Genomic DNA, 26,727 nt, shown 5'->3' with positions numbered 1-26,727 from the left:
ATTGTTATCGTGGGTGATTATGGGTGTGCTCATAGCTTGGTTTAATAACATTTGGGAAATATGACTCCCCCATATGATCTTCTAGGATGCTTCGGGGACGAATTTTGCGGTGACGGATGATTAGGGGTAATCGCTCCCGTGGTTTCTCGACGTAGAATGATTTATCGACATGTAATGACTCGTTCGGTCCATCTCTGTCCCTTCGTAATTCTGATGGGTGGAATACCTTGCCTTCGGATGGTTTTCTCATACGGGCGAATGGACTTATTGATGGTGGATTTGCAATAAGAATTATTGGCATTGCTGATGGACTTATTTCGAGCTCCTCCTCTTGTGATTCTACCGGCTCCTTTCCCTCGTCATCGGGTGGTATTTCACCAGCAAACGAACTATCGCGTTGAATGTCATCTCCCATCGATATTTCCGGCTCCCCTACCTCGTCACTAGGTGATTTTTTTACCAGCGAACGGACCATCTTGTTGGACGTCATCTCCCATTGATATTTCCGGCTCCCCTGCCTCATCACTAGTTGATATTTCACCAGCGAACGGACTATCTTGTTGAACGTCTTCTTCCATCGATATTTCCGGCTCTCCTACCTCATCACCAGGTGATTTTTCACCGGCGAACGGACTCGCTGCTTAAACCTCTTCTCCCAGTGGTCCTTTCGACTCTCCTAATTCATCAACTGATTTTTCACCAACGAACGGACCCTCTTCTTCAACGGCTTGTAGAAGGTGTCTCCAATCACGCAGCTGGATTATGTGTTGTTGCAATGGTTTCTCACCGAAAAACAGGATCACGTAGGGCGATTCATAATCGCTGCGGGATTCTTTGGCTAAAGATGGAACGGAGGTGAAAACAAACACCATTCCAAGGAAGAACAAATGCAAGAAAGCTTTAGACATCTTTAAGATCATAGTTGTTTTCTTTCTTCTTGCTTGGCAACAAAATTGATGGAGTTGATTCCCTTTTATAAGGGGATGAAAGGCCTTGAAGCCATGTCTTTATCACACTTGTATGCATTCTATTTTGGACCTTTCTTTTCTTTATATTCCGTAGGACACGCCTATACCATAAATTGAGATTTGTAGGGCATAAGAGTCTCCAGTCATACATAAGCAATCATTATTGCGTTCCCTCAAAACAACTCATTAAATACAAGAAGTGTCGGTCATATAGAGTCTTGAGTCAAACCACTTTATAGTATTCTCTCGTTCAAGAAAAAAAAATGTTATACCTCCTTCGAATCTCCTCCGTAAACAACCTCTTCGACTATCAAAACCTTCAGAATAAGAAGTCTTCGAAGAATCACCTTCATCGACCATATCATTCAAAGTCTATTCCTCGGTATTGTCAAATACCCACATGATCATCTTATCTTGACATTATCTTTGACAGATCCACGTAATCTACGATGTCTGGGTTTTAAAGAAACATCTCTCCTTAATTTGGCGAATGACTAAAACAATGTCAACGCTCGGGGTGGGTCAACCTTTTGTTCGTGTTCCGTTAGTGTACGAGTAAATAACTGGAGGCTATGAAATAGACGTCAGAGCCAAATCTACTGTCAAACAGTCATTTATTCAACTTACCAATCTACGAGTACCAATCATGACCTTATGACCAACACTAACAATAAAGAGACAAATACTTGATTTTATTTTTCATTGTCTTCTTTATCTTGAATTTTTCAAATCATATGACATTGATCGTATATAAACCTACAATTAATCATCAATTACGACTCTCCATCTAAACTAGAAGAAATGAATGGCCCTACAAAGTGTGAGCTCGTCTCTTTTGTTTCCATTTTAGTCACCTTATTTTTTTCCCTTTAATACTTTGTTATTTTATGTAAAAAGAAAACTTAGGATATATTCTTGTGGCTGCCTTTGGTTTCCAAGGGACATCACAAGAATAATATTTACAAAGTCAACTCGTACTAAATCAACTTTAGATCACTTAATATACCTCTATATATTTATAACGAATTTGAGATAAATAAAATATTTTTAAATAAGTAAAAAATTCCCCGCGCACCATGAACGACCAGTCGTGCATGCTTGAACAACACCAAGATGAAAATCATACTTCTTTAAAGAAAAAAAAACATTCTCTTTCACTTTCCCCAGAAAAACAAAACATGCAAGTGGTGGAAAGACCCTTTCTTTATTCTTTGATTCTTTCTCTTTTGCCTGCCTTTATCTTCTTGCCTTTCTCTTCTTGTTGTCATTTGGTCCACAAAGGTTTGATCTTTAGGAGGGGTGTTGTTGTTTTGGACTATGGAAGCTCGAGTTCTTGATAGCATAATCAATAGGTTGCTTGAAGTTAGAGGCAAACCAGGGAAACTTGTCCAGCTTTCTGAATCTGAAATAAGGCAGCTTTGTCTTGTCTCTAAAGATATCTTCTCCAGGCAACCCATTCTTTTGGAGCTTGAAGCACCTGTTAAGATTTGTGGTATCTATCTTCTTTTCTTCAATCTAAATTCATCTCTCTGTTCATAGTTGTGCATGAATTTGATTCTTTTGAAATTGGATTCTACCGGTTTATGTGTTTACTTGTTGTTTCATGCTATAATTTGTTCGTAAATGGGTTGTTTTGCTTCAAGATAGGCTTGAAGTTATTTTGATGTATGGGATTTTGGGCATTTTCACTGAAATTAGATCTTCTGCATAAGAGTTTTCCAGTTATTCTCTCGGTGCTTTACGTTGATTGTTTCTGGTTTTGCCATATGAGATCCTATCACAGTATTAAATTGCGGTCACAGACGTTACGACATGATTTATTTCTAAAAAATAACTACGTTTTTAACAGCAAAAATGCGGTTGAGGTGTCTTAATGACCTTGAGACTGCAATTTAGTACTACAGATCAAATGACCTTGAGATCATATGTGTAACATTTGTGAAAGTTTATGCTTATAACTTCGGTGCTATGTATTGTACATGCCACTTTTGAATTTTTTCGAACTGGTATTCGATATCTACACTCGAGTTTGAGTAACATGGCATTGTGATTCATGTACATCATTTTTGTGATGCAGGAGACATTCATGGCCAGTATTCTGATCTCCTGAGGCTATTTGAGAATGGCGGTTTCCCTCCTCGTTCCAATTACTTGTTCTTGGGGGATTACGTAGATCGCGGAAAACAAAGCCTCGAAACGATATGCCTTCTTCTGGCGTACAAGATCAAGTATCCTCAGAACGTTTCCCTTCTGAGGGGCAACCACGAATGTGCTTCAGTAAACCGTGTCTACGGATTTTACGACGAGTGTAAACGAAGATTCAATGTGCGGCTCTGGAAAGTATTCACAGATTGTTTCAACTGCCTGCCCGTGGCAGCTCTGGTTGAAGAAAGGATATTCTGCATGCATGGCGGACTTTCACCGGAGCTACGCTGTATGGATCAGATTAGAAACATAAAGAGGCCTACCGACGTACCAGAATCTGGCCTGCTTTGTGATCTCCTATGGTCTGATCCTAGTAAAGACATCCTGGGATGGGGTCCTAATGATCGGGGAGTTTCCTACATGTTCGGTGCTGATAGGGTGACTGATTGTCTCAAGAGGCTTGATATCGACATAATATGTCGAGCACACCAGGTTTAAATACCTTTGACACGAAACATCTGTTGGATTTTGTCTTTGGGTTCCTCTGTCTCAATCTCTGATGTCCGTGCTTGTAGGTCGTTGAAGATGGATATGAATTCTTTGCTAATAGGAAACTTGTAACCATATTTTCGGCCCCGAATTACTGCGGAGAGTTCAACAATGCTGCTGCCATGATGAGCGTGGACAGGAATTTAACATGTTCTTTCCAGATAATAAAGGCGGCGGATAAGAAACTGAAGTCATCAGGATTCGGAACCCTAGCTCCAACTAAGTCATCTATTACTCCCAGTATAATCAAGGTATATTGAAATACGTACCATATACGAATATAAGTTGGAAATAGGCACTTCAACGAAAACGAAGTCCGGGTAACATGATACTTAGAAGCAAAGCATAGTAATTTGTCCTGTTTATGTCTGCAGGAACCGGAACAGGAGCCGGTGCAGGAAGAGGGGTGCCGTTTGATGTAAGATTTTTAACTCTTTAGAACTGGAATTTGTTGCTTCTTTTGGAGCCAAGACAGTACGTGAAAACAACACAACCAGGGTGATAACTAGAAAAGCCAAGAAAGAAGAGAAAATAATACCAGAACAAGAATGGTACTTCTTAAATGGATCGATGAAAATAACAACTGCAACAATCCGAAGGGGTGTGTGTGTTAAAGTATACGTCGTTTTTCTGGGGTTATCTTTGATGTTGTTAGGGATCTTTGGACCTGGAGCTGTTTATCATTTTTGTTCATTGGTTTGGGAAAATGTAGAAATGGTGGTGGGGATTAGTGGTTCAAATTTTGAGTAAATCACAAGATTTTACCCATATAATGTATAATCAATAAAGCATGATTTGATGTTAAAGTTTTATGGTATATATGACTGAAGTTCATACAAATCAGTAGCTATTGTACATAAAAACACACTAATTCGACTTATATATATTTCATGAGCACAATTCGCAGCACCCCGAGCTCTTCAAGGGCTCAGGCTTGCAGGTTGGCATAAGCCAATGTACTAGTGAGATAACTAAATAGCTTTACTTACCATTCTTACTTGAAGTCTGTTCCATGTTGATCTTTTCTTGCATTGATTGCTTCGTATCAGAAGAATCGTACTCCTGCAACAGCCTGCCATCGGACGAAGAACAAGATTGGGGGACGGAAAATGACATTCTGCTAATACTTTGCCTCTTGGATGTTGAAGATTCGGCTGTCGAGCATAATTCTTCTCCTCTAGAGGTCCCTGCTTGTTTATCGTGGTTATTCGGTTTATTAGCAGGCAACCTTTTTTCTTCCACAAGTTTTGCTCTCTTCCTATGCAATGAACCGTTATTGCCATTTTGAAATGATGGAACCCTTTGATCATTAGATGAATATGTCGGACAAGAAGACTTTTCTTTTAGAATAACTTTAGGGATCGGAGACGTTTCAATACCATCGGAATTGTCGAAAACTTCTTCGCTCATCCCATCCGAAGTTGCAGCCTTTGCAGCTGCTTCCGTTTCCCACATTTTAAATATAGCTTCTCTCAGATGTTCTCTAGCTGTATCGATATCTATTACAGGTTTTGGATAGTTTAACCCCAACTCCACTCCGGCGACTTTAAGCACGGTAAGAGGTGCATCCCAAGGATGATGGATCCACTCGGTTGGCATCCTCGCTAGCTCCGGCAGCCATTGCCTTACATATTCACCTTCAGGGTCAAACTTGGCTCCTTGAATCTGACTCAAAAAATCAACTTAAAATGAGGTTCAAAGATAAGGAAAAATGCTTGTTACCATGAAGATAGTACCCCCAATAACACAAAAATGTACCTGTGGGCTGTCTAATCGTTCTAGCTCGTGACCATCGGGTAAGCTGCCGGAAATGTACTGCCAACCGAGAATATCGCATTCTAAATCCGCATCCAAAAGTGTGTCCCAGAAATACTTCATTCCCCATCTCCATGGAAGAAGGAGAAACTTCACCGCGAAACTCGAAACGATGACTCTTATTCTATTGTGTATCCAACCAGTTGCCCAAAGCTCCCTCATTCCAGCATCCACCAACGGATATCCCGTCCGACCTTGTCTCCAAGCTTTAAAACGATTCGTATCGGCATTCCAAGGAAAATACTTTAAGTTGCTCAACAACGGTCTCTCGTGAGTGAACGGAAAGTTGAAGGTAAGGTACCGGGAGTACTCTCGAAGCCCAATGGCCTTTAGAAAAAGTGTTACACTCTCTTTCCCTTGAGCATTATGTTCTCTTGTCCATATTAACTGTTTCATCCGTGCGCTCTGGAAAACTTTCCTCACACTTAGCTCCCCGAAATGAAGATACGGAGACAAAAGCGATGTGGAGTTGCCCCCGACCTTAAGTCTGCTTGTCGAATGGTCGAACAGGTTCTGTTCAATAAACTCGGTTAGAGCCTTATCGGCGTTGCCCCAACCTGGAGACCATGCTCTTCCTAACAATGCATTGCTAGCTTTTTCTGTTTCATTTTCGAGGCCCAAATCTTCGATCGAGCACTTTTCTATTGTTCCTGTCACTAATAAGGATAAAGAATAGAAAACTGATTACACATTTTCTGCAATATTCATGTGTGCATCATGCTTAGTACACAAGTCATCTTCGAGTTAGCTTCGATTTCGTACTATCAAGAATGAACCGAACCAGATTACATGTTATTTTGTTCAAATTTACCTTCAACTGGCAGCAATCTCCATGGGGGAAGAAGTGAAACAGGTTCCATTTGCACGTTCAAGCACTTGTCCCAATATGCGTCGAAGGTCGTAAAAGCTTGCCCCTTCTCATCATATATCTCCCATGGTTCGTATAACAAATCTCCATTGTAGCTTTGCACGGAAATGCCGGCCTCTGCCAGTTTCTCCTTGATGTTATGATCCCGAACTAACGAAACCGGATCTGCGAAAGAACAGCAAAACGAAACGCATAAGCATCTGCTAGTGATTGAAATAACATCATCAGATGAATCAGAACATACCATAAAGATGGTTAAATACAACTTTAGTAGCGCCTGTAGCATTGATGCAGTCCAAAAGAGCTGAAAGAGTACTATGTGTCTTGATCAACACAAGTTCAGAACCAAGAGACTTCAAAGACTGCTCCAAATGAGCAAGAGATTGCTTCAGCCACCACCGCGATACTCTACCGGGATAGAATTGGTCTTCCTCTTTGGGGCACCATATATAGACCGGAAAAACACCGTTGTCCTTCGCAGCGGCGGCCAAAGCAGGATTGTCATCAATCCTAAGATCCCTCCTAAACCAGACTATAGTCTTACAGCTGCTACTACTACTACTACTCATGTTGAAACTAACAAGATCTTTCCGATGAGACGACGACCGATGTGTTCAAATTCATGAACATGAAATGCTACAAAAGCAACTAAAAAAACTTGAAACGAAACCCTCAAAATTACCTTTTGTTATGTATCCAAGATATCCAACCAAATCAAACTTCAATCAAGCTTTGCCCTACTTGTCTCAATGATCCCCCAATTCTGCCACTCAAAAACATCAAAAGCTTACAAAATATCTCCAAAGCTAAGATCTTTGATGAAGACATCCATTAAAGAAGCTAGTTGAATAGACAGGCAAAATCTCCGCAACTTTACAATATTCTCTACATATATATACAGAGGAATATGAGATTTTGTGGGAGTAAAATATACAGATCTGAGATCCCAAAAAGAGGAAAATAAGTGATTCTCTTGCTAATTCTTATTAAAGAATGTTATCCACAGACATAGACAACTAAAACATACGAGGTTGTGTTTGTTTATCTTTTAAGACAACAAAACCAAGAAATAAAACTTGACAAGACCCAGTTTTTACCCCCCCATGAAAGGAGAAAGCTTGAAACAAAGCAAAAACAGACAAAATAATGTTTTCAAGGGAATTACCAATGGCTTTACGCCAGGGAAGCTGTGCTTTATATGTCAAGATCAGGCTATTTGACACCAATTTTCTCTAATATCTCTTTTCTGACACCGTTTGATCAATATTTTTTGAAGTAGCACCCTTTCTGCTGAGCTGACGAAAGGCGCGTTCCCGGAGACGCGTTTTACCCGTGTTTTCGTTGAGTTGGATGCCACGTGTGGAAGGCGCATCTCCGGGGACGCGTCTTTCGTCAGCTCGACTGCCACATATTTTGTTTAATAATAAATATTTTATTTTTATTATTATTATAAATTAATAATATATTATGTAAAATGTTTCGATTATAATGTAAGAATTATCAAATGTATTTTGTTAATGTGTGTTAAAGGTAGAGTGAATTATCTACATTAATATGATATAACAATATATGAAAAACAGTTTTGACTTTATTGTAGTTATAGGAAAAATGTATGAAATTGTAATATTACACATATGGTTATATTATTATTTTTGATTTTGATTATCGATCTATTAATTTTATCAGTTAATTATTTAAATATTATCAATCTAGTCATCTCATATTAATATTTAACGAAAATATTGATGCATAAGTTAATAAATTAGTATAATTACATATTTAATCTTCAAGACTTACATATTTTATGAAATTAGTCTTATTAAAAATTTAATTTAATAAATTTAATCCTCCAATCAGAACATGAAATGTGTCATCGTATACATAAATTTTTTAATAACTTTTAATTTGTTTAATTTAATATTTTTCTCTACTTAGAAGGTGGAATTATTATTATATTTAAAAAAAATTATAACTAATAATATTAATTATTATATTAAATAAATATATTAAAAATATTTATGTATTTAAAAGTTAAAAAAAAAATTATTTAGGTGTACATACATTGACAAATTATATAAATGCAATAACATTAAATTATTAGAAACAAAATCATTCATTTAAATACAATATTAATTACATAAGAGTTAACGGTTATATGATGATAACAGAGCTGGACATTTTTTTTCTATTGTGCCCGATGTTTCTACAATGCCCACATCGTTTTTGTTCTGTTGACTTCTCCCGAATATCCATATCACAATGTATTCTAGTAGATTTTGGACGACCTGAGTCCCTCAATAGCAATGGATCTGGTACAATTGTAAGCCAAGTTTGAATCTCATTTGGGTCTCTTTCGTTTCCTATGGGCGGAAACTCAAATTCATATACCTTGAATACTTGTGAAAGTTGGTATACGGGATCAACATAATTTTTGTAGTCCAAATGCGAATGTGAGCAAGCAGCAATGACATGAGAGCATGGATATTTGAGTGCTTGAAAGAAACCACAATCGCACCACCTCTCTTGCAGATTAACTCTGAAAGAGTTAGCTTCAATCCCTTGCAGCGGACGTGGCTTTTCGGTTACACGAAACAATTCACGGGTGCGAGAAAAATTTGTAACTAACATCCCATTTGATGCAGCCACTTTTTTATGTAAATCAACTACTAGTCTTGGGTGGTATATATGTCCGTTTTGCATCCAAGTAAGAGCTTGTCCACCGAGCTTTGCAAAGAGTTGACCCAAACGAAAATAAGTCGTTTTAACCAACGCCGTGACTGGTAAATGACGCACCCCCTTTAAGGTTGAATTTATTGCTTCAGCCAAGTTTGTTGTCATATGACCATAGCGATACCCCCCGTCATATGCATTTGTCCACATTTCTTTGCTGATGTCCATAATGTACTCGCACCCCTTCTTATTTTTGCCAAACAGCTCTTGTAGCATCGACTCAAACCTTTGAGGTAAGAGTTCGTAACCTAAGCCATTAGGAATATGTAATAGTTAATATGAAGTATAAATAAGTAATAAGAAATTGATAGAAAAATTGGGAAAAAGTAACATACCCATCCGCACGACTAACTGACGTTTATCGTTCTTCTTGTATTTTCCGTAATAGTTTGCAGCAATATGACGGACACAATAACGATGTTGAACATGTGGAGGTCTATACATTGTACCTAAAGAGTCCATTTCTGCTTTTATCTCGGCTCCTCGGTCTGAAATAATGCATACTCGTTCCCTGGTGACAACATGTAAACGTAAATTTTTAAGGAAAAAAGCCCAAGACTCAGTGTCTTCTCCTTGAACGAGGGCAAACGCAACAGGAAGAATATTGCGGTTTCCATCTTGGACCACAGCCAATAATAAAACTTGCTTGTATTTTCCATACAAGAAAGTACCATCAATTTGGACAACTGGTTTACAGTACTTGACTGCATTAATACACTGAGGGTAAGTCCAAAAGACACGGAAAATTGGCAGCGATCGCGAACCATTCGATCATTCACGTAATGATGTTGAGTTTCGAACTCAACAATTGTCCCAGGATTAAGTCTTTGCACAACATGAAACCAACTGGGCAGCTCGTTGTAAGAGGAATCTCATTCGCCATGAAGTTTGCAAATGGCATTCTGTTTTGCCAACCACGCTTTTTTATATGAGACAGTGTACCCATATTGTGACTGTATAGCAGAAATCAACACTGCAACAGCTATATGAGAGCTTTGCTTCACAATGGGCATGATTGCTTGACAAATAATGTTGGAGTCCAAGTTGGGATGATCCTGGTTTATACCTGTTGCACAACATGTATGAGGACCGTTGTATCTGGTTAGTTCCCATAAGTTGTTCTTCCTCTTTGATACACAGACCATCCATTGACATCCGTTGTCACGTTGGACGCAGTAGCAGACATATTTCTCCGTGTTAGATCGATCAACTCGGGACTTAACTAAGTTACGAATATTGTAACTCTTTATTGCCATCATTGCTTCCTCATTCGATGCGAACTCCATTCCAATATGTAAATTACCGTCATTGACTAATGATTGAAGTCCATAGTTGCCAACATCAGGAAGATCTGGAAATTCAGGCTCATACATTGCATCATAATCAGTCTCATACATATGTGCAGGAAGTTCGGCTGGTGTTGTATTTATCGGAACGTCATCCTCGTCATCATCAGAATGTACGTTAAACTGTGGTGGGTCAGATTCAACGAATAATCCCGTTTCAGCACCATCTACACCTGGCTTCCGAAGAGGTTCTTCTGGTGGAGATGAGGGTTCCTCCGATAATCCAATGTTGAGGTCAAATAAGTTCCCGTTTGCGTGTCCTCCCCTTGAACTTGAGGCCATTGTATCATGTGGGATGTGAATAGACTGTCGTCTCGTTGGCATTTCCATATATAAGTCGAAAACATTGGCAAATGAATGTCTGCCCCTTGAAGTAGAAGAGATGTTGCCATATGGATTATTGGTGAAGCCACGTGGGTTGAGATCATAAGCAGTTGCAGATGAATGCCTTCCTATTGAACTTGATGGCGTTGGATCCGCCATTAATGATGTGAAATCATTACAGATCAGTTGTGTCTGGCTATCAACTTGATCAGTTTGATATGCAATGCCAAAGTGAGAGGAATATGAGATACCACGAGTTGCACGAACCTCAATAAAAGTGGCATACATTTCAATAAGAGACTGTGAACTCCCCATATGAGCATCAACCATCATAGAAACATCATCATCGTTTGAAAGCTGAAATGATATATACGTGAGCGGAAAAAGTTCAGTAGGAAATATGTACTGAAGTGAAGATAGTCTTCTCTGGCCTGCTACACGAATCTTTAACGAAATTTTTGTGATTAACTCCTCAATTGTGATGTTTCTCTTCAAGGTTAAGGGGATATAATGATCTGACTAAAAAAAAACCCCTCTTCAGCTTCCTTAATTTCTCCATCATACAAAACAACAGCAGAAAGATGACTCATTTTCAGAGAATTTGAGAATTTAGAGTTTGGGAATTTGAGAATTTGAAAGCTTGTGAACTGAAGTTTGTTTTGAAAGTTTATAATATGTTGCATATAATAGTGTCTATAATCGGAGTACTATTCATATGAAGGCGCGTTCCCGGGGGCGCGCCTTCTATTATTTTGTCAAGAATATGTTACAATTACCCTATTATGTCACTCATGTCCCTCGGGAACACTAGATATATCAGTACCTATTATTTTACTATTCACATGAAGGCGCGTTCTCGGGGGCGCGCCTTCCATTATTTTGTCAGAGAATATGTTATCATTGCCCTATTATGTCACTCATGTCCCTCGGGGACACTAGATATATCAGTACCTATTATTTCACTATTCACATGAAGGCGCGTTCTCGGGGGCGCGCCTTCCATTATTTTGTCAGAGAATATGTTATCATTGCCCTATTATATCACTCATGTCCCTCGGGGACACTAGATATATCAATACCTATTATTTCACTATTCACATGAAGGCGCGTTCCCGGGGGCGCGCCTTCCATTATTTTGTCAGAGAATATGTTATCATTGCCCTATTATGTCACTCATGTCCCTCGGGGACACTAGATATATCAGTACCTATTATTTCACTATTCACATGAAGGCGAGTTCCCGGGGGCGCGCCTTCCATTATTTTGTCAGAGAATATGTTATCATTGCCCTATTATGTCACTCATGTCCCTCGGGGACACTAGATATATCAGTACCTATTATTTCACTATTCACATGAAGGCGCGTTCCCGGGGTGCGCCTTCCATTATTTTGTCAGAGAATGTTATCATTGCCCTATTATGTCACTCATGTCCCTCGGGGACACTATATATCAGTAAATCAGGTAAATTATAACCAAAATTTAACTTCTTTTGAAAGTTCAGCAAGTTAAGAATAACTTAAATTAAAACGTTATGTGAAGTTTGAATAAATTAGATAAAATATTATGGATAAATTGAATAAATGTGAAGTGATAAGTTGATTGTGCCATTGAAATTGTATGGAATGAGCATTGAAATGTGACATTGAATAAATTGCCAATTCACCCCCCTCTTGGCCGATTTCGTCGATCGATTAACTCAATATAAGTTGATTTTAATGTATATGTTTTAATATATATGTTAATGATAAAATCATATGTATGGATAAATTTAATTTCAATTTAAGTATTGTGAACTATAATTGGAATATAACTTTTAATTTCAAATACAATTGGAATATTAAGTTGAAATTTAATGTTAAATTTCGAATACTATAATTTATATTTTAAATTTAAATTTCGAATAATATTATTTTTATTTTTATTTTAAATTTCGAATAATATAATTTGTATTTTAAAAACATTTATCAAACATTTAATGTTAAATGTGAATAAAAAATAACATTAAAATTATGTATGTAACAACCATGAAACATTTAAATAACATAACCAAATTACATAAAATTCTGAAATATAATTATTTAAATAACATTAAATACAACTGGATCACCGATGTCGTCTTCTCGAATGAGTTCCACATGGCGGTGGTTGTCTATTTCATGGAGGATTTCTTCGTGGAACTTGTTCTTCAGTCTCATCATCTTCTCTATCATCATCAGCAACATTTTCTTCATTTGGTGTAGATGACGCTGAAGGGGCTGAAGGGCCTGTATAAAATAACGACCCTGGAGGAGTGCTAGTAACAATCCCACCGCTCCCCGGGAACTGTGAAAACTGTGGAAACATTGGCATCGATGTCTGTGATCCATATGGAGATTGAGGTGTCTGCGGAGAAGCACCACCAGCCAAATAAGATGCATATGAACCATATGATGAATCATTAAACATAGTCGTATATGCACCTCCATATGGTATAAAACCCTGCGGGCTAGGCATGTAACCTGGCGGGCTCGGAATGTAACCCTGCGGAGATGGCATATAAACTGGTGGGCTTGGCATATGAAGTGGAGGGCTGGGCATGTACCCCTGCGGCATCGACGAATAAGGATGTTGTGGTGGGACTGATGCAGAACCGGTAACGCCTTCTCTCCGTCCACGCGTCGGGGGACGATGATATTGAGACGGTTGACGTCTTTCTCGGCGCCTAGGAATGTTAACCCCTCGTGCTTCCGCCGAAAGTAGAAACGGCTTCCCATTTTCATTAAACCAGTCCATATAGTTATCCGTAACCATATGACCAGTTTCAGCGTAATATTGTCGAGGGGCCAACAGTGTATATCGGTTCTCCCAAAGCGCAATCCAATCTCTGTGTCTCACCACCCAGTTAACATCTTTCTTTCCTCGTCTATCTATGTTATGCACGTCGTCTAAATTCCTAGGTGCTCCAGGAATATATTGCGTACAACCATACTGACGGAGCGCGCGATCAACTGGATGCCACTCAATAATAGCATAACATATAAGAGGTATAACCGATATCCATACCTCTAATGACCCACTAAGGTGGGGTGGGATGCAAGCTTTCACTTCATCGCTCGCATAAGGTATCCACTGAAACTGAAATATAAATATACAATTCAAATAAATAAAATATTCTAATAATATCTAGCATTTTAAATTAAAATATTAATAATTAAACAAATTTAAAAACATACCTCAGACCCAGCTTTCGTATCAATAAGTAAACGAATTTCCTCTAACCCAGTAGGTATACTTTTATGGTCCTTTCTTTTCATCGACCACCTATGAATTATAATATAAACTAAATATAACCCTATTTAATTGAAAATATTTAAATCAAAATTTATTTCGAAAATTACCTCAACAATAAGGGGAATACGTATGGTTCATTCACGATCGGGCATAAGAAAGACATGCGGAACCACACCCATGATTGTAGAAGCAGAAGACATCCACCGATAGCAGTTTTCTTATAATTCGTCGCCCGACACATTTCTCTAAAGAGAAATGCCAAAACTGCAGCGCCCCAACTATATCTTCCAGCTTCATCAAAATCGATCAGATGCCGCAACCACATACAATGCACCTGGTTGCAAGATTTGTCGGGCATCAATATTCCTCAAATTATTCGTAGAATATATGTCCGAGCACATATCTTTGCTTGATCCTCTGAAGCATTTTCATTTAAAACCTCAAAATTAGCTTTCAACCAAGATAAAATTATTCTACCTCCATTAAACTCTGGCGGAGCAGCTCCAAGATAATCAATGCACATTGATTGCCAATCACCATCCGCCATACCACACATCATATTTTCGTCGACGGGAAGCCCCAGATGCATAGATACATCCTCCAATATAATTGTGGCCTCTCCACATGGAAGGTGAAAAGTGTGTGTCTCGGGCCTCCACCTCTCAATCAGTGCAGAAATTAGGACATGTTCGAGTTTATAACCGCCTATAATTGTTGCAATATACCCGAACCTAGCAGAAGCCAAATATGGCAAAATACGTTCTGGTGTCGGTATACGTGGATTTTTAATAAAAGTCTCTAAAATACGATCAGTATCCTAAATAATATACATTATAAAAAAAAAAATAATATAAATTCATAATAACTTTAAAATAAAAATAAATTAAATATTAACATTAATTATAAAAAAATATTACCATATCGCTAAAATGTCTGGAGATATGATCAATATCCAATCGCAACAGCATTTCGTTTTCCATTATAACTGTAGACAAAACAATAATTAGCAAAAAAAAATTAATAATTCTAAATAAATAATAATTATAAATATTATTTAATAAAAAATAATATTTACATAAATATATTAATATAAAATATAATAACTATTTAAAAAATACTAACATAAAAATAAATTTCTTACCACTAATAACAAATTTAAAACTCAAATAGTTGGAGAATTTGAGTTATGTAAGAGATGAGAATATGATTTTGGTGTGAAGAATGAGGGAGGGTTGAGGGGGTTTATATAGGGGAGGAGAGGGGTAGTTAGGGAAAACGGATGGGGACATTTATTGCATTTAATGGAAGGCGCGTCCCCGGTGATGCGTTTTCCACACGTGGCAGTCGAGTCAGTGAAGGCGTGTCCCCAGGGATGCGCCTTCCACACGTGGCATCCAACTCAGCGAAACACGGGTAAAACGCGTCCCCGGGGACGCGCCTTTCGTCAGCTCAACAGAAATGATGCTACTTTGGGAAATATTGGTCAAACGGTGTCAGAAAGAGGATATTAGAGAAAATTGGTCAAATAGCCCAAGATCACGTGGGGACTTTTAATGGTGGAAGGCATATCGTGTCTGCTTTGTGGATCCACTGTAGAACTTACCCTCAAGATAAGGTTTTCCTTTTTTCTCCCGTCTTTCTCTCTCTGTCTCATTCAATTCACACTTTGGTCATGTAATAATTTTTTTTTTTTTACTTTTTGACTGAAGAATAATTGCACTGAGATCATCTAGGAAGAAGAAACTAGCCAGCTGCCTAAATCCCAAGTTTTATGAGTGATATTTTTAGTGAATGAATCTAAACGTTTCTCCCTAGCTGCCATTTTTTCTGATCATCATACAAGAAACTAGAACAGTTGAGAATCTTAAATTCAACCCAAATCCTAATCCCTTTTGTCATGTTCTGAATCAAAGTTTGCTTATTTTCATGCATGTCTGTCTCACAATCACAATTGCAATTGTTGTCTGCTTGTGATAAACACTAGTTGAAATTTCATCATTAGACCCTGTATTGTGTGTAAGTTATAGATTTAGCCATTATACTCTAAATTACTCGATTTCTCCCTGCACTCTTCGATTTTAGCTCAACAATACATGGATAATATGACTAAATTACATAAAACAAAAACGACCAAATTAGCGAACGAAAACTAATTAAAATTTAAGGACTAAATGCATGATTTACATTAAACACAGACTGATAACAAGATTTGACCTAAGGTAGTACTGTTGACAAGTTAAGGTGTGATCAAACTTATCGCCCTAGGCTAGCAAGAGCTAGCAAGAGGTTAAGTTTCCACGTAAAACTCTGCGACTTTTAAGCCATCATTGTGGACTTCCATGGCATCATCCATCATTTTCAGGATGGTAGCCACCTCTTTTTCTCGAATTTATTCTCGTATATTCGAAGATGTGTATGTGTTAGAAATAGATAAAATGAAGAATCGAAGCATCATAAATAGTGAATACCCTCTAATTTGTTTTGGTAGTGGTTCTTTTCAACCACCAGAACTCTTCAAAAGAAACAAAACTAGTGGGTGTCAAAATGATGAAGGATTGTAAGTGATTGAAATTAAATTTCATTAAGAGTCAAAATATTCATTACAACACCTCATTTTCACCTGAGAAGCATAATGGCAATGAGGAGTCCAAGTTCCAAACACCGGAGCTCGAAATCAGCCTTCTTAGGTGTTATTTTAACAACAAAAACATATGGTAGATAGCTTCACTTAATAACTAATTTAAGCAAGGGAGATCCCTAAGCATGCAAAACCAATGACGGGATTCAACACCTAACGTGCACGCTCCCTGATCACCTCGAGATCCATCTCGGTTGGGTCGGTTGCCTGGATTTCATAATGAATGCCTTGCAATTCCCTTCTGAACCGGTCCTTGGATGTTGAGTAGAGCATCTTGGAACGGATCCTTGAAACAGAAGGAGACCTACAAGAGAACATTGAGTCAGCCTTGTATACCGAAAACCACAGACGACAAATAGAAAAACAGGCACGGTTAGCATTCACTCTCTTGGCTTTCTCTTACAATTCAACAAAAACATCCGTCCACGGCACAAAAGGAAAGGTCATTTCGTGATTTTCAGAGTCAAACAACTTGATTTAATGAACCTTAAAGAGAACACTGAAGCAGATATACTTGACTCGATATTCTATTAGATAAGCTAATCATGCACCAGAACACAGGACCGGTGATAAAACACCATGTAATCACTAATCACACACAACATGGGTACAAACTTACAATCAAATCAGACAGAGTTATAATGCAAATGCAGCACATGATTTTCCACAGAATCGGATTATTCTTCAAAGGAAAAGGGAAACTGACCATGCAATAAAAAAGATCTTGCTCTTCTGGCAGTTCTCAGAAGTCACAAAATCAAAGTCATAAACTGCATAGCGGCAATCAGCCTCGGGCAATGAGGCAGTGAAATCATTGTAGCTCTCGGATGGATCTCCAGTCTTTTCAACAACAACCTCCTTTTTCTTCTCATCAATCTTAAAGATCACATATCGGAACACCTTCTTCCTCTGCAGCTCCAGGTACGTGTTTTTGCTGTTTTCAGCCACTCCCATGCCAGATGATGCATTTGCCTAAAAACCAGAACCAATCGCTACTTGTTCAATTCAACTCCACTTTTAATATAAAAAGGAACATTAATTTTCGGCAATAGAAAACTCTGTTCAATGAACACTATAAGAACATGTCCAGGATGCAAAAGCGAGTGCTTCGAGAGAAAGTCTCACAATGTGCAAGGACCCAAAACGATATTTTCCAACACAATCCTTAATTTCTAACTCTTATCACTTTTCACAAGTACTATAGATGCCAATATAAGAGATGAGGTTAATGCAATGCAAATACAACAATTTCAAGTTCATAGGTGAACAAACCAATAGAAAAAGTACTTCAAAACCCTAATCCTGCTACCATTGCAATTGGGATAAAGATGCCAAAAAAAAGTACAAAATCAAATCTAATTACTGAAAATGAAAACAAATATAATATAATATTCTAATATTTCATTAACCCAAACTGAAATCATAAAAAAAGGTACATTCAACAACTATACTAAAAGCTAAGATATAAGTTATATCTAGTCATGGAAAATCCAACCTCCCCAAACAAATTATACCCATATAGTACAAACCTTAACTTTCTTTAAGTTTCAGCATGAAAATACGAAATCACCTCATTTTAAAGCTAAAACAAAGAGAATTAAAAGAACCCAAACAAGATCAGATCTAAAGGATTCATAAGAAAACAGAACTTACTCCTCTGAAAGACATGGCCGCTTTGAAAATGAAGTAAAAAAATGGGGACGACTGGAGGACAAAATTTTACATGTAAAAGTAAGCAGCCATCAGGAAGAACTCTTTCGAAATTTAATAGGAATAATTTTCCTTTTATGGTTAGGGAAAAGTACAATAGAGGTCACTTTTGTTCATTCTTTCTGATTTTAGCTACTCAATTTTTAATTATTATGATTCGGTCACTTTATTGATTAATGATAATTTTTTTTTTGAAAGAGGGTACTTTGTATTGTAAATAAATGCAAAGTACATCACCTCAATAACCTCATTAAAAAAACCTCCCCAATTCTAAATGGAGAAAAAAGAGTGAACCAAGAGGTAGAAGAGATCAAATACAATGATAGCTCTTACATCAAACAATGCATATCCCAAACCACAACAAAACTCACACAAACACCCATACATTCCATGCATCGGAAAGAAAAGAGAACAAAATGGACAACAAAAACTGAACTTAAGCGAACACCACATCAATAGGGAATGACCGAACAGCAGGAGGAACCATGTTCACCAAACCTGCTAAACATTCCATAACACCATTACTTCATCGATCTTCAACCCAGCACGCAAAATGCAGCATAAACATTCCTTAACAAGGATAAAACACTTCAACATACCACTAAAACAGAATCCACTCATTTCTAATTCTTGAAACAATTGCTGGAAAATCTCGCTACCACGACTAAGGCAGAGTAACAGACATATCCAAAGCAGAACAACAAAACTTCAAAGGACGAGCATAACAAGAAACGCTTCCTTTAAATGCTCCAAAGAGACTGGCCCTACCAACCTTAGCGCTCCTACACTATTGATTCTTGAAAACAAAAACTACAAGACAACTAACTCCAGCCCTTTAAACAAACATCACTTTGCACATAAACCATAAAACATAGCAACGATGGATTCCTCTTAGACATGCCAAAATGACCGTGTTTTGCCACCCCAAAACCTCCTGCAAAACTACAACGAACTCACCCTACAGACAATGAATTCTTGGGAACTATATGAATTAGCAAAAACTAGTACATCCACATTCAGCCTTCCTTAAGAAATAATGAACCTAATTTTCGGTGAATACTGTACAATTGGAGTAATCCACCTTTCCACCCAACAAGACTAGAGCCCACAGCAATTCAGATTAACAATTAAAACCACCTACTAATAACCTAACACTACGATACTATAACGTAAACAACTCCAACTTCTCTTAAAAACTACAGCGCAACCTCATAGAACAAAACCTTAGACCTCACGCAACCCCTGATAGTCATGCACCAAACTCAATTTGTGACTGGAGAACATCAGCCAACTTTCTACCAAAAATCTTACTTGATGGCAGTGTCTCCTCCGTTTCAACATAAACAGCAGCCCACCTTTTCTTCAAATCCGAATCTAAAAGGGATCTACCAGATAATTCAGAGGAGATAAGATCAGATTTCAACAAATTGAATCTCTTAAACGCTCGATCTCTTCTTTTTTTCTCGGCTTTCGATAGGAGATAATTTATTTACCATATATGAACTATTGTTACATTGATGATGCTCTTAAACATATACTTACTTTTTTGTATAACCATTAGTTTTCGATCTATTGATCAACTAACTCGAATCGGGTATTACAAATAGGGGTGTATTTGGTTCGATTTTCACTAAAATCTAAATTAAACCGCGCATTGTGGGTTTTGAAAAATTGAAACTGAAACTGAATGACATAAAACACGATTTTCGGTTCGGTTCGGTTTTTAACTAAAATATAAACCGAACCACGCATTGCGTGTTTTGAAAAATTAAAACTGAAACCAAATGACATAAAAACTACAGTTTTCGGTTCAATTCGATTTAACGGTTTTTGATTGTTCGCTATTTTTTAAACTCGACCTCCAAAAGAGGCAAATCTAAAGCTTAAATCGAGTGCAAATTTATAAATTTAAATTTATACAAAATTGTTATTAGTTTTAAGATTTTATTTGTTTAAATTTGTCTTGTAATAAATTCAAAATGAATTTATTTTGGATATTTTTTCTTTTATTTTTTTAATTCGGTTCGGATCTATTTTTAATTTTCTCGGTATCGTTGCTCAGCCTAACTGCAGAGACGAGGATGACCCTCCCAACATAGTTTGCTCCATTCACAATCATCAAAATTCGAACCTCTGTCCTTACTTAAAAAATTTAGTGTCTCGTCCTACTTAATTAACCAATTGTTGGTTTAAACGTATACTTATTGAATTATTGAAGACCAACTTAATACAAACATATTATTATTGTTCGGCTCATAAAGACACATATAATACGTTTATTTTTTTAATAAAATTGATATTGCTTTTCATATTATTAACCTTTTCGCTTTATTTAATTTTGATATAATCTTTAAAATTTTTAATAAACTTTTAATACATTAAGAAGTATATTCTATCAAATGTCTAATGAATTTTGAGTCCCTCGAGATCTGTGATTCATTTCTGATAGTCACATATTGTTGAGGACCACGTACTACTAAACCTGATTTGACAGATGAGACCATTATGATTTAGATAAGGCAAAGCCCCATATAATGATAAGGCCCAAACATTAGTCCAAATCTACAACCAAAAGGCTAGAACAAGACAGGCTAGCCCTAAACAAGGGTAGATTAGGTCGGTTTAAGTAATAAATAATTTATATAGTTTTAAATATGTCTGTTCGAGACGACCTAACGTATGCAGAAAATTTCTGCTGAGAGATTCACACATTAGTATTAGATGTACGACTCAAGTCGGTCCATATTAATTAGGTCCATCTTATTAAACTTTTAATTTATTTCTATTTAGGTCATGTTGTTAAATAACTAATAATATCATGATTAGTTAATTCTCTTTTAAAATTTGTAAAATGATATCATATTTTCTTTATTTTTTAATAATTTTTTTTTGATTTTTTTTATTTCCCGGTGGTAAAATATTTTTTTTTCAAATTGTAATGGTTAGAAGGCAAAGAAAGAAGAATAAATTTGTTATCTTGATTTTACGTTGATGAGATAGTGGATTAGGGTTTCATAAGGTTTGGGTTTGAGGTTATTTTTTATGAGTTTTTAAGTGATTTAGATAAAATGTAAAATAATAGAGTGTCGTAGGAGACGATAAGACGAATTCATTAATGTCTTAATTAGTAAGAGAAAAAAATCGAAGAATAATAATCGCAACGTCGACACAAGATAGTAGTGAAATTGCAAAACTTTCATCTAAAAAAATAAAATCAATGAAAATAAAGAAATAAAGGAGAAATGACGTGAATGACATGAATTTCATGTCAATAAAAATTACATCAGTATACGTAACTACCATGCAAACAACACAATCCAACATTCATCGTATAAACCAGACATCCCTTGTTATATGTAAGAAACACAAATCTTAATCCAATCTATACAAATATCAAAACCCCATTTTTACTATGTCATAGTAACAATAGATAGAATCATATGATCAGACCAAAACCCTCACCATGCCTTGCATTTTCATAAAAAGCGACAACAAGATCATGCACTTCGAGCCAACATCTCCTGGAAATCGAGATCACTTCGTTCCTTCTCCAGCTTCCTCTCTTCTCGAAACTTGTATATGAACTCATCGGCTCGTTCATCCACTCCCCTCAAATGAGGTGATTTCGCAATCACAGCTTTCCGTGCATCTTCAATACTATACACACCGCTACTCTCCTCCACTTCTTCGCCGATTCTTCTGCTCGTCTCAGCCTCCTGCGGTGGTTCCTTGTGCTTTGATTGCAAAAGCTGGTCTATGTATATCGAATTTAGGACGTCCAAGGTTTCGAGCTTCGACTTCACTTTGATGGTGAAGCTCCTCCAGGCCTTTCTGGCTGGTTTAAGCTTCTTTGCCAAGTTCAAAGGAGGCATTTAGAATTTAGATTGCTCTGTGAACTAGAACCAGCAATGATGGGTTTTGTTTGATGAAGAAGAAGACGAAGAAGGAGATGATAATTTGACAGTGTTTTAATGGAAGAAAAATAAGGGTTGGTTGTTCATCTTTGGGTGTGCTTGAAATGAACCTTTTTTGCTTTCCATTTTGCTGGAACACCACTTTTGAGAAGCGTGGGAGACAACGAGAATGAGTTGAGGGAGACGTTTCTTTTATTCCTTAGGAATTTTCAGAGATCAAATGAAAGGGTAAATTACACGTTTAGTATCTAAAGTATTAGTTTTAGTCCGTTTCACTATTTGAATTTTCAATATTTTCTAATTAATACATAATGTTTAATTTTTGTTTCATTTTAGTATCCCGCTTTTAAAAACTTAATAGACAAGTTCGCCAATCGTAGCGTCTACTACATTCGTAAGCCGTCGTATTCGTCGACCGATCAAGCCCAAACTTTCCAATACGCACCCTTTTGACCCCCTGAACGTAATTCCTACATCCGTTTCACCAAAAAATACCTTAATCTCTCCCATCTTGATGAATGACTCCTCAACTTCTTCATCCTCCGATTTCCGTTGTCTACCATCCGATAGGCCTGAAGTTGGACTATGATAGTCGACTCGTCATTCTTTCGTGGTCGACCATTCAGATTGGTCTTCCGACCACAGAGCTATGCCCCATCAACCCATCTGTTAAGTTTTTAACGGGCGGTGCACTAAAATGAAACAAAACAAAACATTATGTATTCATTTTAAAAAATTGAAAGTTATTTTTATAAATATAATAATATTTTTTAATATTTTTTAAAAATAAATTTCAAAATCACCAGATTATAACACGTGTCACTTAACGAGATAAATTAACGACGTTGACTGACCGAATACCTAAATAGATGACGTTTGTAACGTTAGACAATTGGATGAGTCAAAAAATACTTTGGTCAATTATTTTGGTATTAAGCCTTCTATTAAATCATGGCCTTTATTGGACAATTTCTTTCATTAGTCCTTGTCCTTTATATTATTTACGGATTCATTCAATCCACTCTAATTTGATCATGTTTAATCTATGAATTTCTCAAATTTTAAAATTTCAGTCCTAATCCAAACAGTACCAATAAAATTTGTTCAAATCCAATTATGTTATTAGTCCTTACATTATGCCTAAGTTTCTGCCTAATTGTTTGTCTATAAATTGATCAATTTAAGCACGTGAACTAGGCCTGCAAACGAATCTAACGAACACGAACGAGGGTATGTTCATTTTCGTTCGTTTGACTTTAACCGAACAAACGAACAAACACAAACAACTAAACGAACAAAATTTCTTGTTTGTATTTGTTCGTTTAAATGATAAACGAATACAAATGAACAAACGTAAACGAATGAACATAAAATTAATTGAGTTTATATTTGAGAAGAGATTTTTTTCTTCTCAAACAATTTTAAGATTTATATTTTCTATAATTGATTCAATTACTTTTTATTTGGGTTTAAAATTAATTGAGTTTAAAAATATGAATGGATTCAAGGTTAAAATTTATTAAGTCTTTATATTTCAAACGGGTCTGGAGAACATAAACAAACATAAATGATCATAAACGAACAAAAATAAATGAACGAACATAAACGAATGGGTTATCAAAAGTTCACAAACATAAATGAACGAACGAGCATTTTGTTCGTGTTCATTCAATTAATTAGATGAACATAAAATCTTGTTAACGTTCGTTCGTTTAATAAATAAACAAACATAAATGAATTTTCCACTTAACGGTTCGTTGAACGTTCAGTTTGTTTACAAACCTAACTTGAACTTTAATCAGATTATACTTATATTATTTGAGTTAGGACTGAAATTTCAAAACTTGAAAGGAAAATATTATTATAGACCAAACCAGAGTATAAAGATTAAACTCATAACTTGTACATAGTACAAGGAGTAAAGGTGGAATTTGACCATAAGAATGTACAAAAGATCTCCACAATCTAGTGCTGCCGTAAGCCATTAATTTAATCCCCAACCGCCCATATTGTTAACAATTGTTTAATTACAGCACTTAAGGCCCCTAATTAGCAATTAGATAAGGAAATGGATAACATAATCCGCGTTTTACGTGTAGTTTTCTAGGACCATTTTTGGTGGATTAGATAAACTCACCCCATCTTTTTCAATAACTCTTTTTATATAGATAAAAGGAGATAAAAATTGACTATAAACTGGAGATTTGACCACTACAATTTTTAACGACGATATACTAAAATGAAACAAAAATTAAACTTTAGATATAATTTTTTTTAAAAAAAGTTAAAAGTTTAGGTACTAAAATAGACCAAACTAGTAATTTAGATACCACATGTATAATTTACCCATTAATTTAAATTAGGTACGATAAAGATGGAGTGATCTTTTTAACCATATTTACTCTATTCACAATATTAAAATTCGAACTATTAACATCGCATTAGATATACTTTTTGTTGGATGACCACTACAAACTTTGATTAGTAAGTTTATTTACTTTTAATTATAAAAAATAATTCACAACCGGTAGTTGTTAGGTTCTAATCAAGCAATAACATTTCAGTGTAATACCAGAAAAGCCCTCAACGTTGACTAAAATGGTCATTTTGGTCCCTACTCTTTTTTGAACCATTTTGATCCCGACATTGCACTTTGGGGCAAAAAGCACCATCTATAGATGGAAACTATTAGTTCAAATAACGTTCCAAAGTAGGAGCATTTAATCTAGATTAATCGATAAATAACTTAAATACCATACTAGTACAAATAAAATTAGGGTAAACTATGTGTATAGTCCCTTATGTTTAGGGTATAACCGACTTTGGTCATCAATTTAAAATTTAAGGGGAAATGGTCCCTAACATTATTGACCCATTCGATTTTAGTCTCTCAACCATTAATTTTCATTAACCCCTTTTATTCAAGTCACTGACATGATGGAGGGACTAAAATCGAACGAGAATTAACGACCGAGGGACTAAAACCGAACGGATCGATAATGTTAGTGATTAAAACCGAATGAATTGATAACATTAGGGATTATTCCCCTTTAATTTTTAAATCGACGACTAAAGTCAGTTAGACCGAAAATATAGGAGATTATCTGCATAGTTTATCTAATACCAAATTGGAACACTTGTTAGATGAGGATGGACCCCATAAAAGTTGTAATGGAAAAAGAACCTTTCATGCCAAGTCCAACCCATGTGTGATGTCCTAAATTTCTTTGTTTATTGGGACTTCATTGTCCTTAGATGTGTTATGTAATTCATGTCTGGTAATGGAAAGACGAATTTGGATATCCTTTTCCTACTTGTAAAGATTGATCATAAATTGAACATGTGAGTTATACAAATATAAAAGTGATAAATTTTTGAATAAAATAAAAAATATTTTAGTTTATAATAAGAATATAATGTTAATGCATATTGGACATTAATTAAATTAAAAATACACAAAAATATTATTATCAACAAGACACATAAAAGTGTCATTAAAATAAAAAAATATTTATTCAATAGTATTTAAGGCTCTAAAACTTTTGAAGAAAAATTAATGTAATCTTTGATTTTTTTTGGCACTAAATGTGACTGTTAATCTGAGAAAAATCAATCTAACATTTTTACTAACGGAATCACACGTTAATCGTCATGAAGCTTACATAACATTAATTCACAAAGCTTATATGATAATCTATAATATTGATATGACAGTTCATGATGTTGTTGTGACAATACACGATAGATGATGATGTGATAGATTGACTTAATTGTTTTTTTTTTTTGGCTAAATGCAAGAGTCTAATTGATATTTTAGAAAGTTTTAGGACTTATTTAATTTTAAAGAAATCATTATTAAGATATTCAATACAATAAATATAAAAATACTAAAAAATTAAATTATTAAAAAAATCAGTTTAAGGACCATATTGAGTATAAAACATTTAGGGACCACATAGATTTTTTTGTTGTAAAAGTTTGAGGGTTTTGATACCATTAAGTAAAAAAAAAATATTGTTAGAAGGACTTGAATCTATGTAAGTTAAGTTAAAAATCTAGATATTTTGTTTCCTAATTTTCAAATTTCCAAAACATTTTTAATGAAAATACTGAAAATTCTTTTCATTTTCTAGAAATCATTTTCTGATTTTACAGTAAACACGTTTCCTTCAACGTTTTTTATTTTCTAAGAAAATGAAAATGAAATAATCTATATTTTCTAAAATCAAATGAACCCTTATGTTTTGGAGGCCGTCTCCATTATTATCAGAAAACCATTGTATATATCAGTAGCGGAAAAATAATACTATACATATGAGATTCGAATTTTTTTATTAGTATAGGTAATTAATCTATCTAAATTTCTTTAAATCAATTGATAACGTAAAACATACATATATTTTACAGATATGATTATTCAATTCTAAGATCTTTAAATAGAATAACAT

At 35.8% G+C, this 26,727-nt stretch overlaps 3 protein-coding genes across 5 annotated transcripts; 1 reads left to right on the top strand and 2 right to left on the bottom strand.

Annotated features, from left to right (window-relative positions):
* The first annotated feature begins 2,185 nt into the window (after window positions 1-2,185).
* On the top strand, window positions 2,186-16,436 carry LOC120175131 (serine/threonine-protein phosphatase PP1 isozyme 7-like). Of its 2 annotated transcripts, none has more exons than XM_039181830.1 (5): window positions 2,186-2,228; window positions 2,271-2,460; window positions 3,046-3,605; window positions 3,689-3,927; window positions 16,427-16,436. In XM_039181830.1, exons 2-4 carry the CDS (start codon window positions 2,286-2,288, stop codon window positions 3,920-3,922), a joined length of 969 nt encoding a protein of 322 aa, XP_039037761.1. In that variant the 5' UTR covers window positions 2,186-2,228; window positions 2,271-2,285; the 3' UTR covers window positions 3,923-3,927; window positions 16,427-16,436. The 2 variants fall into 2 exon arrangements, with proteins under 2 accessions (XP_039037761.1, XP_039037760.1); XM_039181829.1 differs by lacking the exon at window positions 16,427-16,436 and adding an exon at window positions 4,032-4,479 and having other exon boundaries at window positions 3,689-3,914.
* Window positions 4,633-7,021, bottom strand: LOC120175129 (cryptochrome-1-like). 2 transcript variants are annotated; one of them, XM_039181827.1, is made up of 4 exons: window positions 6,590-7,021; window positions 6,289-6,510; window positions 5,421-6,133; window positions 4,633-5,327 (listed from the first exon to the last, which is right to left on the bottom strand). In XM_039181827.1, exons 1-4 carry the CDS (start codon window positions 6,912-6,914, stop codon window positions 4,644-4,646), a joined length of 1,944 nt encoding a protein of 647 aa, XP_039037758.1. In that variant the 5' UTR covers window positions 6,915-7,021; the 3' UTR covers window positions 4,633-4,643. The 2 variants fall into 2 exon arrangements, with proteins under 2 accessions (XP_039037758.1, XP_039037759.1); XM_039181828.1 differs by having other exon boundaries at window positions 5,421-6,127.
* Window positions 16,437-16,579: 143 nt separating the features above from the next.
* On the bottom strand, window positions 16,580-18,396 carry LOC120175133 (actin-depolymerizing factor-like). Its single transcript, XM_039181831.1, has 4 exons — window positions 18,309-18,396; window positions 17,362-17,627; window positions 16,790-16,959; window positions 16,580-16,739 (listed from the first exon to the last, which is right to left on the bottom strand). Exons 1-3 carry the CDS (start codon window positions 18,321-18,323, stop codon window positions 16,809-16,811), a joined length of 432 nt encoding a protein of 143 aa, XP_039037762.1. The 5' UTR covers window positions 18,324-18,396; the 3' UTR covers window positions 16,580-16,739; window positions 16,790-16,808.
* Between the last annotated feature and the right edge of the window lie 8,331 nt (window positions 18,397-26,727).

Source organism: Hibiscus syriacus, unplaced genomic scaffold (assembly GCF_006381635.1).
Source record: "Hibiscus syriacus cultivar Baekdansim isolate YM2019G1 unplaced genomic scaffold, ASM638163v2 tig00112159_pilon, whole genome shotgun sequence".
In the NCBI taxonomy this organism is placed as follows: domain Eukaryota; kingdom Viridiplantae; phylum Streptophyta; class Magnoliopsida; order Malvales; family Malvaceae; genus Hibiscus; species Hibiscus syriacus.
This window is presented reverse-complemented; position numbering and strand designations above follow the sequence as displayed.